We start from the raw sequence: 19,195 nt of genomic DNA, 5'->3' as shown, positions 1-19,195 counted from the left end.
ACAGTTATGTTAAATTCCTGGTTTATTGAGATTTTTCTTTGTCTTTGCTCATCTCACTAACTGAAGCACACTTCGTGACACACAAGCGTCGGTTTCAGGATTTTTGTTTAGTAGCAAAACTGGGACATAAGGTATCAAACTGCCCATTATGTTTGCACTGTGTGAAGAATAAAACAATGCAGCTATTATGTTGTGGTTACTGCAATATGTATTCAATTCACTGAGTGACTACACAGCTACAGCACATCCCTATATATTACTTGAATCTTTGGATCAGTATTCAGAGTCTGAGACTATCACACCTATCTTCAATCTGGTACATTAACACTGAACTGTACACCAGAATTGAGTTAAGCCCCCGTTACATTTAACAACGTCCCAGCGATCCCAAAAACAATGTAACCTGATAAGAATCGCTGGTAAGTCGCTGGGAGGTCGCTGGTGAGATGTCACACAGTCAGATCTTACCAACGACACAGTAACTATCAGCGACCTGTATAACGATCTCGGCGGGCGTTGGCATTGTGTTAGGAGGTCGTTGGTAGACGTCAAACACAGCAATGCGTCCTGCCCAGCAGGACATTGCCTTTGAAGAAAATGGTCCCAACCATTCAGCAACGACTAGCGATCTCACAGCAGGGGCCTGATCACTGGTAGGTGTCACACATAACGAGATCGCTGCTGTGTCACGGTAATGGTGACGCAGCAACGATCTCGTTGTGTGTGACGGGGCCTTTAGGCTTTTTTCCATCACCATGTCGAATGCACTGTGCGCTCAGACCTAAAATATTGCTGCGTGTCTGACCCTAATCTCTATAGTACCATTCACATTCCTCCAACCCCTGATTGTCTGTGATAGACTATGTAATCTGAGAGTTTGCAAGGCAACATTGGGAAACGTCATTAGCCCACTCTAAGCCCTTTATAGTGCTTATTTTATCTGCGATCATCACAGATCAAAATCGTAACTGTTTAATAAATTCTGGGGGAACCGTCAATTTAAGGAAATTAATTTAGAAACTAATCTTTCAGAGATCATTCAGCTCATCTCATATATTTATGCCCCACACACTGTATCTACGTCTAATAAAATATTTTTTTTCCAATTTTTATGAAAACCAGAAATATACTTAGGACAATTTTGGATTTCACCTTGACCAATCTTAAATCATAAATGTATGACCGCCATCTGCTAGCTTGTACATACAAAAATAAAGTTACATTCATGCTATTATAGTAATGTGTGATGTTTTCAAAAACTGAAATTATTTTTTTTTTCAAAGACAGAAAAATAACATATTGAATAGGTTTATTAATTAGCTATTTTCCTGAGGCAATTAATTATTACTGATGGCATAACAAGAAAAAAAAAAAAGGTGAAATGTTCCACAGACTTCAGGCGCCCAAACACCTTCAATAGCTATGGGCTGAGAACCATTTCTCCTGACCTTCTATATACATGAATGCTCATTTTGGCCTAGTGTGCATGTGTTTTGAATGGTTCAAGAGTAAGGGGCACTTTGCCCACTACGACATCGCAGGTGTGATGTCGGTGAGGTCATGTTGAAAGTGACGCACTTCTGGCATCGCTCTCGACATCGTAGTGTGTAAATCCTAGATGATACGATTAATGAGCGCAAAAGCGTCGTAATCGTATCATCGGTGTAGTGTCGGGGAATTCCATAATTACGCTGTGTGTGAAGCTGTTGGAGCGAGGAACATCTCCTTACCTGCTACCCGCAGCTCATGCCGACTATGCTGAAGGAAGGAGGTGGGCGGGATGTTTAAGATCCGCTCTGCTCCGCCCCTCCGCTGCTATCTGCTGCCTGCCGTGTGACGTTGCAGTGACGCCGCACGGCCCGCCCCCTTAATAAGGAGGCAGTTTGCCGGCCAGAGCGACGTCGCAGGGCAGGTGAGTGCATGTGAAGCTGCCGTAGCGATAATGTTCGCTACGCCAGCAATCACAAGATATCGCAGCTGCGATGGGGGCGGGGAATATCGCGCTCGGCATCGCAGGCATCGGCTTGCGATGTCGTAGTGTGCAAAGTGCCCCTAAGTCATGAGTACACACTTCAAGGAACAAACGATTGAGTGTTGGAATTAAGTTGGCATCATTTCTTTGAGTTAGAGTCAGGAGTCATCAATAAATATAAGATAATCGGTCAGTTACATCAAAACGCATGGGCTCAGCTGACTTTGTGCTAAAGTGTTTGGGCACAGTTAGTGAAGTACGTAAAACAAGAAATCATAGGAAGTAAGTTACCATCAATACAGACTGTCCGGACACCGCATCTTCACCAACCACAGCCGTGTATGAGCTCTGGCTGAAAATCGGTGAGTTATCATTTATATCTGTAATGTTAATGCCGATAGTGGCAACATCACTAAGAGGCGGCGTGCCACCATCCGTGGCCTCCACTGTCAAATAATACTCTGCTGATACTTCATGGTCCAGATTATCAATTATAAAGAGAATGCCTAGTAAGAAGAAAAACAAAAGTTACATTGAATTAGCACATTAGGACTTTGGGTTCATTGTAGATAAAGAACATGCTTATGGTTGGCACCAGTGAAATCAGGGGCTTTTAAGTGTGATCATATGCAATGCATGGGTTGCTCATGGTCATCATCTACTTCTAACCCAAAAATGGGATTTTTAATCAAAACTGATTGTTGGCAAGACAATTTTTTAAAACATAGGTGCCTAATTGTGTTTATATAGGAACATTAAAGGATCACAACATTTTTAAAAATCTACTTGTGAAATATTTAACCTTTGGGGACAATATTTTTTTTTCTTACTTAAATCCATGTAATTTTGCCTAAAAATAATTATTGCAATTGGATCTCATTAAAAAAGATTCACCGTTTGCCTTCTTCTAGCCTCTGTGTTGCACAAGCTATTGCCGGCTGAAGTAAGCGTTAGCTAACCAGTCCATAAACTCGGAAAATCCAATGGGAGAGTTTGCAGCCTTGTCTTTTTTTTTTTTATTTATTTATTTTATTTATTTATTTTTGCTACTCCCCTCAGCAGAGTTATAAGTTAACCGATGTGCAGGGAAAACAAGAATGAAGAAAAAAAAATTGTTTACCACTTTTATCAATCTAATTCTAAAATTGATCCAAAAATCCTAATGTTTAGTCTTTACATTATAGTAGTAAAGATAGTACAATATCACCAGATGAAAAATAGAATAAGTTATTATTGTATTTCATCAATGCAACAAGTTAAAGGGAACCTGTCAGGTCCTATATGCATTTTAACCTACAAGCAGGGTGATATGTGGCCTAGTAACCCCTTCCTACCCATCCCTGTGTTGTAATATTGTGTAATATGAATTTATAAAAAATGTTTTATAACTTACATGTTCCCTATGTAAATAAGCAGAGGGTCTAGTCCCCTGGGCGTCGCTTCACCCAGTGGGTGTTTGCATGCTTTCCGTGGTATCACGCCCCTGTGCGTGTGATACCATGGATTTACATGGGCGATGTCACCGTCAGCTGCTGGAGATCCTGCGCGTGCACGCTTGCCATTCGCGCAGCCTTCTTATCTGGGTGTTTACTTGTCAGTTTCACAAGCGCACTGCGCATGATCAGAAGACTCCTGCTGTTCCGACCATGCAGAGCGCGCTTCTAAAGCCGGCAAGCAAACACCCAGATGAGGAGGTTGTGCGAATATGAAGTACGTACGCGCGGGATCTCCAGGAGCTGACAGTGACATCGCTCATGTAAATCCATAGTATCACGCCCACAGGGGCGTGATACCACGGTAAGCATGCAAGTGCCCATGGGGCTAGACACTCTGCTTATTTACATAGGCAACATGTAAGCTATAAAACTTTTTTATAAATTCATATTACACAATATTACAACACAGGAATGGGTAGGAAGGGGTTACTAGGCCACACATCACCCTGCTTGTAGGTTAGAACACATAAATTACCTGACAGGTTCCCTTTAAAAAAAATCTCAATATGAGATACGTGGTTGTTCGAAACGCATTGCCTATGGGATGCACAAGGAGATGTCTTTAAAGCACCACTCCAGCGGGTTTACTTGTTTCAGCGCTGGAGTGGCGGTTTAAATTAAGCCCCCTGCACCCTGTCATATATTTTTTTATCTTCCAGTGGCTTCAACCTTTTTCAGTGCCTTTCAGGTCCCACAGGGCCATCTTATGCCTGTAGCTTCTAATTGGCCAGAAGTCAGAAGCTACATCACAAGTAGGGATAAGAGAGCACTATCATGCTTGGATGCTCGTAACAAGCTGTTGGATGCTCGCATGGATGCGACTTCAGGCCCCAAGTATAATGGAAGTCAATGAGGGACTTTCCCAGAAAAATGCTTGAGTTCCCTTTGACAGCCATTATACTAAGGTGCTTAAGCCGCAATCATCCAAGGATCCAACTACTCTTAACAAGTACTAAACACAGTAGTGCTCGCTCATCACTAGTGACAAGCTCCTAATACATTTCTGAGAACCAGAGCGAGGCCAGAACGAATTTCATATATTTGTATTGAGTTGTGACCTCCGGCACCTCCATTAAATACTGGAGCTCCCAGCAGGTCACAAATCACAGGAGACTGACCATAACGATGCTGGACAAGGATGAAGATGGCGGCAGGTGGTATAAAACAGGGGCAGGAGACTTACATATAAAGCACCATTCCAGCACTCAATTAAAATGTTTCACTTATAACAAAAAGGTTATTTTTTTCATTTTCACAACTGGTGATGCTGGGCTCTCTCTATTACCATTACAATGCAACCAGAGGAACACAGAATGCAGTCCTGATGAGTTCTGATTATCATCCTTTTCATTAAGAACAGATTTTTCTCTAGCAAGAATAAAAATAAAATCGGATTTATTAAAAATCCTAAGTGCCAGACACATTAAGACTGGGCAAACCATTCTTAATGAAGAGACCTCTGGAGAAAGATGCACACAATTTATGAAATAGCCACAGCTTACTACCAGAGATGAGCGGCTTCGTCGAGGCTCTGTTCGCTAGCAGCAAATGAGCGTAGCACCACAGGCTCGAGCGTGACCCGGACCCCGGATGCAGTCACTGATTGGCAGTTTGAGCCTCCATCCATATACAGCCAGCCATAAAGCAGATCACTTCCGGAGGAGGGTGGGTGGGCTTTTTTTGCGCACTACATGTGATCACGCTGTTACCCCCAGTAAGAGATTTGTTCGCACGTATTGCATCTGGTCCACAAGCCCGAATCTTGGATTTTAAAATTTGTTGTTTGGTTCAAAAACTGAACCTCAGGTTCGCTCATCTCTACTTACAACTAATGTGCACCTCCTGCAGAAAAGTTACTCCAGTCAGGGACTAGACTACATTTCTGGCATACACTTTGGTGGATTTTTTGGGTGGGCTTTGCCATGCCATGTACTGCCTCAGATCCGCCATTTGGGTATAGTTGCCAGGGACTGGATTGGATTTGCATCAAACTTACTCACCATTCTTGGTATCCACTTTATGCCTTGTTTTGTGTTTAATGTGCTGCTCTGTACCTCACTATCGTGTGCTTATTCACGCATATAATTTTGGCCAGCCTCTGTTATATTATTATCTTATGTATATGTGGTTAACCCACTTATCTGTCTTACACGTGCCTTACTATACACATGTTCCTTGTTCTGGGCCATTTATATTGTTCATTTCTATCACTTGCTGGATTTGCCAACTTTAATGGTGGGTGCTGTTGTCTTTGGGCCATTTTTACTTGTGTGTTTTTATGCATTATTGCGCCAAATAAACTTTTTGTACATTAATAGTGGTGCGCTGAGTTGTATGTTAAACCCTTCTTCTCCCTTTTACTAGTTGGCAAGGACTGGCATACAACATGCCAAACGCTCCTACATTTTTGTGACGTTTCAAGGAGTTTTACACCTTGATGAATGGGACCCTAAATTTCAAAAACTATTTTACTTAATTTGAACCTAATGGTTCATGAACGCTCAAAATTTGTAAATATAAAAGGAAATAAATTTTAAAAACAATATCAATTACTAAAGTAAAAAAATGAACATTTGTTTTTTTTACACTTATGACATGTCCAGCCGTACAAGTAACACAAAAGGGTGGCTTCAGTCAACCGTGTAAAATGAGTCTGAGATCCTACCCAAACCTCGGGACTGGACGTAGCTCTCCAGATCTGAGTCACAGGGTCATATATTTCGATTATATCCAGGGACTACCTAAATTACTATATATAAAAACACATCTTTATTTCGAATCTATTAAAGCAGAGTCACATACAATCCCACACCGTGAACACATAACACAAAAGGACCAGGACCATAAAGAGCTTTTTAAAGTTAATTAAATATAGATATTTGATTGGGATAATAAACCAACATTCACTGTTAATTGGAGATAGATTCCAAAAGGACCCTGGCTAAAGGTGGTGTCACACATAGCGACGACGACAACGACGTCACTGCTAAGTCACCATTTTCTGTGACATAGTAGCGACGTCCCGTCGCTGTCGCTGTGTGTAACATCCAGCAACGACCTGGCCCCTGCTGTGAGGTCGCCGGTCGTTGCTGAATGTCCTGCTTCATTTTTTGGACGTTGCTCTCCCGCTGTGAAGCACACATCGCTGTGTGTGACAGCGAGAGAGCGACGAACTGAAGCGAGCAGGGAGCAGGAGCCGGCGTCTGGCAGCCTGCGGTAAGCTGTAACCACGGTAAACATCGGGTAACCAAGAAGCCCTTTCCTTGGTTACTCGATATTTACCTTAGTTACTAGCATCCGCCGCTCTCACGCTGCCAGTGCCGGCTCCCTGTTCCCTGCATACGTAGCTGGAGTACACATCGGGTAATTAACCCGATGTGTACTCTGGCTAGGAGTGCAGGGAACAGGGAGCTGGCACTGGCAGTGTGAGAGCGGCGGACGCTAGTAACTAAGGTAAATATCGTGTAACCAAAAGAAGTGCTTTCCTTGGTTACCCGATATTTACCTTAGTTCCGCTTCCACGCGTCGCTGCTGGCTGGGGGCTGGTCACTGGTTGCTGGTGAGATCTGCCTGTGTGACAGCTCACCAGCGACCATATAACGACGCAGCAGCGATCCTGATAAGGTCAGATCGCTGGTCGTGATCGCTGCTGCGTCGCTATGTGTGACACCACCTTAAGGGAAATGGCACACACCAGTAATTCTATCCACTACCTAACAATGGAGATATAACTGATGTTACACTGACCCTAAATGTAAATTGGTGCCCCCATTCCTCGGCGGCTGTCTTTTGGTATCTATCCCTATATCTCCCTCCTTATTAATCAGGGTAAATAGGGTAATAATATATGATACCAGAAAAAGGTACTTATCTCAGACGTTTTCAAGAGAACACCTCCATTCTACTCATTCTCTCCAATATTCATTAGTTCCCAGGCTATCCATAGTCCTTATCCAAATCAGTAATACATATCAAAAGTCTCGAGGCGTTTCTCCCTACTTATACATAGGGTTCATCAGGAGACAATTACGGGTCAATTGCCACAACAAAATTTCAGCTGCACATGTAGCAGCACATGCCTCTCCAGGACGATGCATATGATAAAAACTTTTTATCAACTGATGAACCCTATGTATAAGTAGGACTATGGAGAGCCTGGGAACTATTGAATATTGGAGCGAATGAGTAGAATGGAGGTATTCTCTTAAAAACGTCTGAGATAAGTACCTTTTTCTGGTATCATATATATATAGGGATAGATACCAAGAGACAGCCGCCGAGGAATGGGGGCACCAATTTACATTTAGGGTGCGTGTAACATCAGTTATATCTCCATTGTTAGGTAGTGGAGAGAATTAGCGAGGGTCCTTTTAGAATCTATCTCCAATTATCAGTGAATGTTGGTTTATTATCCCAATCAAATATCAATATTTAATTAACTTTAAAAAGCTCCTTATGGTCCTGGTCCTATTGTGTTATGTGTTCACGGTGTGGGATTGTATGTTTTAATGAATTCGAAATAAAGATGTGTTTTTATATATATAGTAATTTAGGTAGTCTCTGGATATAAACTAATTTAACTGCCTTACTTTTTTTTTTTTTTTCTGGTTGTCATATTTCGATGCAGTGAGAATAGGAAGATAAGGCACTATGTGCAAAGGTGTCTGGTTAGGGTCCAAATCCTTAATATAATATCAAGAAATCCAGGATTCAGTACCAGATTTCTTTGATAATCTATTTCTATGCAGATGTCAGGCTCAGGTCGGCCACTGTAGTCCAATTTATACGGTTGTCTGAATTCACCCTAATTGTGAGAACAGGAAAAAAAGCCGAACCCATGCCCATCAGAAAAACAGCATTTCCATTAAATGCAATCGCACTCGCTAAGTCTTCATAACATATTTTCTTCTGAAAGAAAAGCATGGCATTTTAAAACACTTCTGTGATTACAGCCTTTATCACAGCTCATAAATTCAATGCCCGCAGTCTTTTTATGCCTTGTGATAACACACACACAGATTTCTAACAAACTCATACAAGCAAGGAGCGAATAATTGAGGCAGAACGACACTTGAGATGCATTACACTGTGTAACCCGAGCAGATACCTTACATAAAGACCAACTCGGATTTATATGTGCGTTACGTGTCCACTGGTCCTACTAGATAAGTGCAGTTAAGCAGAAAGATAACGTTACCTGTGGCTTGATTTATACTGAATTTTCCATGTTCATTGCCGCTGATAATCTGATATGAAATTTCGGCATTAGCTTCGATATCTCGGCTTGTGGCGTAAACCTGCAGAACTTCAGTGCCAACTTCGATATCTTCTGGTAGAGTCGCAATATATTCTCGGTGCTCAAAGACAGGTGGATTGTCATTTATGTCCAGGACTGACACCACAATACTCGCAACGGAGGAAAGCTTTCTAGGTAAACCATGGTCGGTAGCTCTAACCGTCAGCGTGTAAATTGCTTGAGTCTCCCGATCGAGAGGCTTTTCCAGACTAATTATTCCAGACAGTTCATCAATGGAGAATTGACCTTCTGCCGAGCTGACTAATGAATACTGCACCTTTTGATTAAGTCCTGCAATAAAAATATACATTGAAACACTATAATATTTTAGCCACTTGGCAGGAGACACAAGTTAGTGTCCATTCAAATCTAAGATATGAGGTATCGGAGAGGTTTGTCTTCTGCTTTAGAAAATGACGGCGCTGAACTGTCTGATGGTTCATGAGTTTCATCAGCCGGTAGAAATGTGTTGATGTAAACAAAAGTATATCACAAAAGTGAGTACACCCCTCACATTGCTGATATATTAATAGATCTTTTCATGGGACAACAATGACACTTTGATACAATGTAAAAGTAGTCCGTGTCCAGCTTGTAGAACAGTGACAGTGTTGAGTTATTTAGAGGGCACCAAATTCACACTGTTATACAAGCTGTACACTGACTACTGTACATTGTATCTAAGTGACATATCTTCAGTGTTGTTCCATGAAAACATATAACACAATATTTAGGGCGGCACGGTGGCTCAGTGGTTAGCACTGCAGTCTTGCAGCGCTGGTGTCCTGGGTTCAAATCCCACCACAACATCTGCAAGGAGTTTGTATGTTCTCCCCGTGTTTGCGTGGGTTTCCTCTGGGTTCTCCGGTTTCCTCCCACATTCCAAAGACATACTGATAGGGACCTTAGATTGTGAGCCCCAATGGGGACAGTGTTGCCACTGTATGTAAAGCGCTGTGGAATTAATAGCGCTATATAAATGAATAAATATTATATATTATTATTTACAAAAATGTGAGGGGTGTACTCACTTTTATTATACACTGTATATACATAAAACTCATACAAACTTATTTTACATTTATCAACAGGAAACGGAGAAAAATTCTACAAAATAAGAGACTGGCCGTAATTCAGGTATACTTTCTTCTGAAAAAACAAAAAAAAAACAAAAACAACCCAGCGCCTTAAAGGGAATCTTTCAGTAGGTTTTGGTATGTAATCTGAGAACAGTGTGATGTAGGAGTTAAAACACAGAATTCAGAGATGTCTCTCTTATCAAGGTGCATTAGTCAGATTATATTGTTTCCTATGATAAGCAGTTAACTGCCTATGAACATTGTATACAGAGAGCCTGGTGTGGGCGGGGTTAGTTTTCTCAGCTCTGCTACATGCACAATCTAAAAACCCTGTCACAACTGCTTCACCCAGTAAACTAAGTTATACACTGTTGGAGTCAAGGTCTCTTTTCTTACATTATGCTGTTTTGCTCTCAGAAAAAGTAGCAAAAAATATTTGACAGATTCCTTTTAAAGCAGCAATTTGTACAAAAATAAGCATTCTTCACATATAGAAAATAAACTATTTATCCAGCAGTGCCATTCCAGTGGTCACTGCTGGTCCATCAGTCACATGACTGTAGCGGCCAATCACTGACCTCAGTGGTTCTGTGCCATAAAGTGGCTAAGACCAGCGATTGGCTGCAGTGACCATGTGACTAATGGACATGCCTTCACTGGTGCAGGAACAGTGCTTAGAATAGTTAGGTGTTTGATTTTTTACTATATTTACAATTCTGAGTTTACCCCAATTTTGAACAATTGCACAACATCTGCCCAACCCTTTCATTGTATTTGGTTTGTGGCTTAATATTTTTATCTCTTGCTAAAAAAAAAAAAAAAAATGTTCAATAAGCCATTTAAAAGAGGTAATTTCATATTCTTAAATGGGTAAAATGTAAAAGTTCTAGTAAAAACAAGGAAGAAGTTTACAATTTACCTATATTATTAAAATCCTCTATTCTCAAGATCAAAGGGCTTTTCCATTTTATAATTTACAGCTTGTTGCATTCCATCAGAGGTGGCTGGTCTCCTATGCAATGAGTGTGCGCTTACCAGTGCTTTGCTGCATTGAGAAGTACACTGCTCCTGACAAACACACTTTAAAATGGAATCTGTTGTCAGGTGTTTCTATCCCATTTGGGAGAAGCATAACGTAGGGGCAGAGACCCTGATTCCGGTGATTTATCACTTACTTTACTGGATGTTGTAGTTTTGATTAAAAACCTGTTCTATCTGCTACAGATCAACCAGTTCTCTGAATGCGGAGTTCTATATAACCCCACCGCACCACTGATTGGCAGCTTTCTGTATACACTGTGCATAGGCAGAAAGTTGCCAATTAGTGCTGTGGGCATGGTTACACAAAGCTCATGAATATGGATGACCACAAGGAGGAAGGAGAATCTTCTGCTGATACAACAGTGGTGTAATCAACTACAGCAACCAACCCAGTAAGTGACATCACTGGAATCAGGATCTCTGTCCCTACATTATGCAGCGCTCAGACTAGGTGGCAAAAACCTAGTGATAGATTCCCTCTAACAACAAATTACATATAAAGTATTAAAGGGGTTATAAGTCTGAAGTCACTCAATGTGGCTGCAGACGTCTGAATCCTCACATTGCATGCATTGCGTGTTGTGAAACTTCAGGAGCAGCAGGCTCATGGCCGTAATTTATGTGATTTGCATAGATGTGGTCACGGACCGACTAGATGGTCGCAGCCTTGCTCACTGCAAGTGTAGGCCGGATATAGTCTGGCCGGAATAAGGCCAGAATTGTGCAAAACGCTTACATGCAGTCACACGATTGCCCGCTTCCTATGCCGGCAACATAGAAACTTTACATTGCTTGTGATGGGGAGGTTCACAAATCTTCAGTCACATAAGGTAACTGCAGACTTGTAGCTTAAGGCCGAGGCCACACGGGGTTATGTGCGATCCTCGCATGACACTCGGCTCTCACTCGCAGCACAGCGGGAGCAAAGTGTAATGCGAGGGTCATGCTACTGTGGTCCAATCTTGCGATTAGACCACAGCTGCAGAGGCGAGGGCCGGCGCTGAGGAGGCGAGGGCCGGCGCTGAGGAGGCGAGGGCCGGCGCTGAGGAGGCGAGGGCCGGCGCTGAGGAGGCGAGGGCCGGCGCTGAGGAGGCGAGGGCCGGCGCTGAGGAGGCGAGGGCCGGCGCTGAGGAGGCGAGGGCCGGCGCTGAGGAGGCGAGGGCCGGCGCTGAGGAGGCGAGGGCCGGCGCTGAGGAGGCGAGGGCGGAATTTATCTTCCTATCTCCTCCGTTACTGGCTGCTGCGAGAATCGCACTGCTCTCGCATTACACCGGTGTAACGCGAGAGCAGTGCGATGTTTCTCTCACCCAATAGACTTGGATGGTTGCGAGTGGAACAGGATTGCGTTCCACTCGCAGCATACTGTGACTGTTTTCTCGGTCTGATTAGGGCTGAAAAAATAATTGCTCATGGGAACGAGCACATAAGAGTAATATTAGTCCAAGTGGAATGCGATTTTATATCGCATTCCACTCGCACCGTTTTTCTCACCGTGTGTCCTAGGCCTAAGTCTGGAAAACCACTTTAGGAATATTACTAATAGGCCTCACACTTCTTAGCATGTCTGACCCTGCATGCCAGGATGAAAAAAAAAGTGGCCAAAAACTGTTTGATTGATTACCTGGTAAGAAAAGGTTTGTAGGATTTTGTGCAACAATTGAAAATGTCCCCCTCCCCTCAAAAACAAAGAATAAACTACAACAATTGTGTTGCGAGGCAGAACCAGTTACCTTCATCAGCGTCTACTGCCTGCACTCTGGTGACCGGGGTCTTGGGTTCGGTGTTCTCAAACACGGTGACAGTGTAAGGGTCGGCAGAGAACTCCGGAGCGTTGTCATTTACATCTTCCAATGTCAACTCCACATTAACTTCACAGAAATGGCCGCCTCCATCTGTTGCTTTTACCGTGAGGTGGTAGACTTCCTGGAGCTCTCGGTCAAGAAGTGATGAGGTCTTCAATTCCCCTGGAGGAAAAAAACAAATTATAACAATATTACCGGTCAAAAAATAAAAGAAAATGTAAAGCACAATCCTGCCTTAAATGGAAAGCATTATGGACTGCTATGGTTTTAATCTCAGCCATGATACATCATATTGGTAAAAAATAAAAGCTATTACAACCAAAATCCCTTCCCCTACATGTTCTTACGGTAGCTTTCTACCTCCTCGTAGTATTGCGGGTTGAGGTCTGCTAACCTTTATGGAAATGCATGCACAAACCAGAGCTAATAAATGAATACAGCTGACGTTCCGTAAATAATCATCTGACTAGTCGGTATTTTGTGCAGAGCTCCTTCATTTTAACAAGTCAAGAAAAGTCTGAAGAAACCAAATTATTCAGTGAAGAACTGGAGAACATTAAAAGTTTTAATGTGTCAAGATATTCCAATACATAGAGCCGGAGATGGAACTAAATACTATCGAGAATGCCAGCAGTGAATTATTCATTTTTACATTTATTATTTTTCTTATTCCTATACAACACTGACTACATACAAAGTGTAGCCGCCAACTTATCATTTTTGTAGTTTGGAGAAAGGTCATTTGCCCTGAGCTGCCAGCTTCCACTGGGTCCGTCTGAACTAGGCTTTATATTTTTCCATAGCTGCTTATCTGTTCAATTGGATTATTACTGTGTTGGAACATTTCAAATCATTTTATGTTGGGGAATAAAGTATGGAAATCACAGTTATAAGCTGTGGGAGAATATTATTAAACTTGCCAATGTCTAGATTGCTAGAAAAGACTACAAAACACTCGGTGACCTGCACCACACCCCTAGAAGAGTCTATTGAGTCTATTCCGATTCCATATCCCTTTGATCAAGAAAGAACCAAGCCAAAATTGACAATACACATTCACTGCTACAGACTGAAAGAATAAAACATGATCCATAAAGGTTTCAAAACTAAAACACATTTTCATTATTTAAAATCACTTTCTTTGCTACCATAGACATAATGAAGTACAGTTCGAGGGAAAATGTCAACAGGATTTCACACTATTTGCATGTGCAAAGAGAAGCCCAGTGATACCTTTCCATTCGTCTGTTACAAAGAAATCAGTGTTTGAATTGTCATGTAATTGAGGATGAAGAACTATTTCTAGTTCTGAAGCCTCTGTCACTCCAGCTCTACTCTCCAAGCAACGCCGCCTCCTCCTGCTTGACTGAAAGCCTCTATGGTGTGTGACTTCAAGTCAATGAGCGGTCAGTGAAACAGGAGGAAGAGAATGGAACTGGAGTGACAGAGGCTTTAGATCTACAAATAGTTCTTTAGACTCATTTCCATATCAATTCAAACGCTGATTTATCAATATTGGAAGAATGGACCGGCCATGTAAAGGTATTGCTGGGCTGGTTTTTGAAAGAGCTACATGTGCATATATACAGTTTAGGACATGAACTCCCGCTGACATTCCCTTTAAAGGGTTGTGAAATATAAACGAGCCCTAAAATAAACATCACTGGTTGGTCTGCTTTTTTCCTCTCTGCATGCTTTCCTTACAGTGTGCAATGACAGTGCGCTCCCTTGCAGCTTGTCACCTCTCATTAGACCTGGCGAGGGCGTGCACTGTCACTTAAAATTCAAAGGAACACAGCATTGTGAGGTTATGCTAAAAATCAGAATTGAGAACCGATGCATCCTCAGTAGAGCAGGGATTAGCCCATCCCTTGAAATGGATGTGACTGATGACGCTTCATTTCAGGGTGGGGAAAGCGGATACGGTAGTGGCCACAGCCCCGAACCTTCACTCCCTATGACATCTCATTTGAGTCTTCCACCATGTGCTGAGGACTCTTCCCAGCATGCACTGGGGTTTTTCAATAAAAACATCATCAAAGCTAAGAGTAGAGCGGGAAGGGAATTTTTAATTGAGGTATGTTAGAAAATGGATTATTTTTTTTTACTTTTTAAATAGTTATTTAGTATAAGACTTTAAATTCAACTTTGTCTTCAAACCAACCCTTTAAAAAATGCTAAAAAGAATGAGCATATGCCCTGCCAATCACAGAGCAGACCCCCTTTACTTCCCCCTCCTGTGCAGATTCCTGCTTGTGTCTACGTATTCAGAGTGTAAAACAAGATCTGCCAGACAAACCGGCGCCATCACTTTCATCTTCTTTATTTTCAGAATTCGAAAAACAAAAAATGATGGGGTGAAGAAGAAAGTAACTACTTGCTCATATCTTCATGGAGCTCATTAAAGCCAGACTGAGTGGAGACCAGGAAGCACACTGTTTCATTGTAAATCCTGAAGTATATGCAAAAAGTATTGAACACGCTTACTGAAATGTATTTAATACTTTGTACAAAAGCCTTTGTTGGTGATGCCAGCTTCAAAATGCCTACTGCATGAAGAAACTAAGTCACATGCATTGCTCAGGTTTGGCTTTGGTCCATGACTCCACATGAACATTTTTCAAATTCTGAAAATTCCATGAGCTCCTTCTAAAAACACTGAACTTTAGACCCTTCAATACATTTTTTATTGGATTCAGATCACGTGATTGGCTAGGCCATTCTAGCAGCTTTATTTTACTTCTCTAAAACCAATTGAAAGTTTTCTTGACTGAGGGTTTGGGATCATTGTCTTGCTGGAATGTCCACTCTCGTTTCATCCTCATCATCCTGATAGATGGAAGCAGAATTTTATCAGGAATGAATCTGTACATCTGTCCATTCATACCTCCTTCAATTATATAGTGCTTTATACTGAAAAACAGCCCCACATGTTTCCAGTGCCTTTTGGCCTCCAAACATGATGTGTTATGGCATCCAAAAGGGTTCCATTTTTCTCTCATCTGGTCTGACTATATTCTCCCAGTATTTCATAGGCTTGCCTAATGTTGGTGAACAAACTTTAAACACGCCTGAACATGCTTTTTGTTCAAAAAAAAAGGTTGAGTTCATTACTTATTGTTTTCTTTGAAACAAGTATAATCAGCAGATTCAGGGTCTTTCTGTAGCTCTCCACAAGTGAACAACTCTTCTGATAATCATTTTTACTCCCTTATGTAAAATCTTGCGGGCAACACCTGGTAGTGGCCGAATTAGGGTGAAGTGATGTTCTCTCCACTTCCGGATTATGCCCCCAACAGTGCTCATGGAATTTTCAGTAGTTTAGAAATTCTTTTGTAACCAATGCAGTTAGGATGTTTTATAACAATAAGGTTGTAAAGGCCTTGAGACAGCTCACTGGTTTTACCCATCACGAGATGTTTCTTGTGTACCACCATGGTAAAGAGACACCTTTTTATAGGCCATCAGTTCAACAATCTTAACTTATTTTCACTAAATGGCAGGATTACTTTTTATTTTCTGATATATTTGGCTGGTATAATGTATAGCTGTATGTATATAGCTGGTATATTGTCTTTCCATGAGTTTTTGCAGCTCTTTTTTCATGTGTTCAGTACTTTTTTTCCTGTGTCATTTCTCATTATTACACATAACTTAATTTATGGACATCTATGGTTTTATTTGCCTGTGTGGATTGGATGGGTTATTACCGACATCTTGTGCGAAGCATGAACAATATTTTATGAGCTGAGAAAGGGCAGGCATTGTTTTTTTCCTTTTTACATTTTTAATATTGGATTTACACAAGTCTATTTAGTTCCGCAATTAATACAATTCATGCAATTAAGTGACTATTCCTGCAGCAGGAAATTATGTCTGACTTCTCTTTGAAAAGAATTAGCAGTAATGATGTCTGTAAGACATAATTAAAAGGTCACAGCTAAGAGCGGAGAATTTATTACTTTTCTGGAACTCACCTGTAAATGGATTGAGGTGAAATTTCTCCGAGCCGGGTCCGTGCAATGTGTAAATGATCTCAGCATTAGAGCGAATGTCTGCGTCACTGGCTGAAACTTGAAGGATTAGTTTCCCGGAAAGGGCATCTTCAGATATGGTCTCAGAATAAGAATCCTACAAAATAATAGGACACGCACGTTTGAAAATGTCATTAATAATTAATCTCCTTTTATGTCAGGTTTAATGGGTCCTCAGAAGCAAATAAGGTCACAATTTAAGGGGTTGTTAAGCATTAGGAAAACAAAACAATATTATTAGCAAAAAGCTATACAACTGCCAATTCTATACAATAAAAAAAGTATAATAATGTACACTTTGTATAGCTATAACATTAGGTCCCTCTTTGGATAACTATTGGGTTAATAACCGGATCAGAACCAGGCCATTTTTTTCATGACAAGGCATATTTTTCTTTATTTTATATATGGAATTATAAGAGCTCTATAATTTTTTCCGTTCGCATATTAAAATATTTTTTGCTTTTCTTTTCATATCTAAGGCTAAACTTTTAAGCAATTTAATATTCTTTTTTTGGGAGGGGGCTAACATTTGGAGGAAAGAAAAGGAAATATAAACTCCTCAAAATTGAAATTGCAACACCACAAAAGGAAAAAGATGTAACTGGCAATCTCTGGATTGGTAGATATGTTAATAATATGTAAATTATGACAAAATAACAACAACATTTTCAAAGACTCTCAAATTTATCAGTATGGAGCATCACAGGCTGAAAACTCCATATTTTGCTGCTATCAGTGAGGTTAAAAACGGTTATCTGAAAAATATTCTGGCACGTTAAATACATTTGTGAAAATCATCAAGATCCGCTGCTGGCAGCTTTCTTTGCAATTACCAGATGTGCTCAATAGTAAATATAAAAGGAGAGCGGGTTTTTATGCCGCTACCACTAGGAAGCGATGGTGATTAATTATTCTCTTTATGCATGTGCAGGTTAAGTCAACACGATTACGAGGACGCAGGCTCCTTCATCCGGACAATAGAGAAAATCAACAAACAAGATTTGTAGGTGGTAGCGCGGCACAAAAACCCGCTCTCCTTTATATCTACTATTGTCTTTTCCCGGGGCTGCTGCTATCACCTCTTATATGCTGATACAGGTGTTGTGACTTTCACAACTCTGTCAGGTGAGTGTATTCATCTACATTTCAGACTTGAGACTGAAATGTAGAGACTTTTCATCGGAAAAGACCCTATTGCACTATATCTCTCCACAGCTCATCTCCTGTCGGATGTTCTTGAAGGGAGACAAGTCTGGAGATGCTGCAGGCCATGGTAGAACAGTTAAGAGTGCCTTACACGCTGCGACATCGCTAGCGATTGCTAGCGATGTCGCGAGCGTTGGCTCCCGCCCCCGTCGTTGGTGCGATATGTGGTGATTGCTGCCGTAGCGAACATTATCGCTACGGCAGTGTCACACGCACATACCTGCTGTGCGACGTTGCTGTGACCGCCGAACAATCCCTCCTTCAAGGGGGGGGTGCGTTCGGCGTCACAGTGACGTCACTGTAGCGTCACTAAGCGGCCGCCCAACAGCAGAGGAGTGGCGGAGATGAGCGGGACCAACATCCCGCCCACCTCCTTCCTTCCTCATTGCGGGCGGCCGGTATGAGGTTGTTCATCGTTCCTGCGGTGTCACACATAGCGATTTGCCCTGCCGCAGGAATGACAAACAACCTCGCTATTGACCAGACAACGATTTTTTGTAAGTGAACGACGTGTCAGAGACCAACGATTTTTGCCTCTTTTGCGATCGTTTAAGGTCGATCATAGGTGTTACACGCTGTGATGTCGCTAACGGCGCCGGATGTGCGTCACAAACACTATGACCCCGACGATATATCATTAGCGATGTCGCAGCGTGTAAATAGCCCTTTAGGCCAAGCAGGCTGTTCACAGTAGCAAGAGCAACATGCAGTCTGGTGTTGTATCAAAAAATGGATCCTGGTACACATCGAAGAAATGGTTGTACTAATGGTTCCACTACCAAATAAATGCCTGGAATGTAGACTAAAGGGGTCCAGCTACAGTCCAGTTATTTAGGTCATTCCATTTGTCCCAATTTCTGCAGCTGTTAATTCTGCACTGAAGTTACAAATCATTATTACATCATTATGTGCAGAGCAGCCAGACATTTTAAGTCATTGTATGGTCCACGAGCAGTTAATTCATAATGGATATGTTTGCAGTATATATCTGGAGATTTCTTTCCTAATCATGCACTGCAAAAACAGTGTGTATGCATCCAGAGACAACGGAAACTGACAGGTGTAGCAAACTTTAACTTGACATTTAACCTATCACATACCACTGAAACTGTCAAGGTACAGTTTGCTACATCTAGGCATTAATGCATTAAACATGAAATAAAACGTGTTGGATTTTTTATACCAATTAGGAGTAACAGCTGTTGTCTTTTATTCCTTTTCCCGTCTTGTTGTTTTATAAGCAAATTAGCAATATTAATCCATGGG

General features: G+C 41.5%; 1 protein-coding gene across 9 annotated transcripts in view; it reads right to left on the bottom strand.

Moving 5' to 3' along the window:
• Positions 1 to 19,195, bottom strand: part of FAT1 (FAT atypical cadherin 1) — a 323,107-nt gene that overhangs the window by 57,308 nt on the left and 246,604 nt on the right. For all 9 annotated transcript variants that reach the window (XR_012753986.1, XM_075347113.1, XM_075347116.1 and 6 more), the window contains 4 exons: positions 16,664 to 16,817; positions 12,615 to 12,848; positions 8,666 to 9,055; positions 2,264 to 2,478 (listed from right to left, as the gene is read on the bottom strand). Coding sequence is in view for 8 of the 9 variants with exons in the window: in XM_075347113.1 (XP_075203228.1) it covers positions 2,264 to 2,478; positions 8,666 to 9,055; positions 12,615 to 12,848; positions 16,664 to 16,817 (993 nt within the window). In the remaining variant the exon portion in view is untranslated. The remainder of the gene's footprint in view (positions 1 to 2,263; positions 2,479 to 8,665; positions 9,056 to 12,614; positions 12,849 to 16,663; positions 16,818 to 19,195) is intronic.

The sequence above is a fragment of the Anomaloglossus baeobatrachus genome, chromosome 1, assembly GCF_048569485.1.
Source record: "Anomaloglossus baeobatrachus isolate aAnoBae1 chromosome 1, aAnoBae1.hap1, whole genome shotgun sequence".
NCBI classification, from domain to species: domain Eukaryota; kingdom Metazoa; phylum Chordata; class Amphibia; order Anura; family Aromobatidae; genus Anomaloglossus; species Anomaloglossus baeobatrachus.
This window is presented reverse-complemented; position numbering and strand designations above follow the sequence as displayed.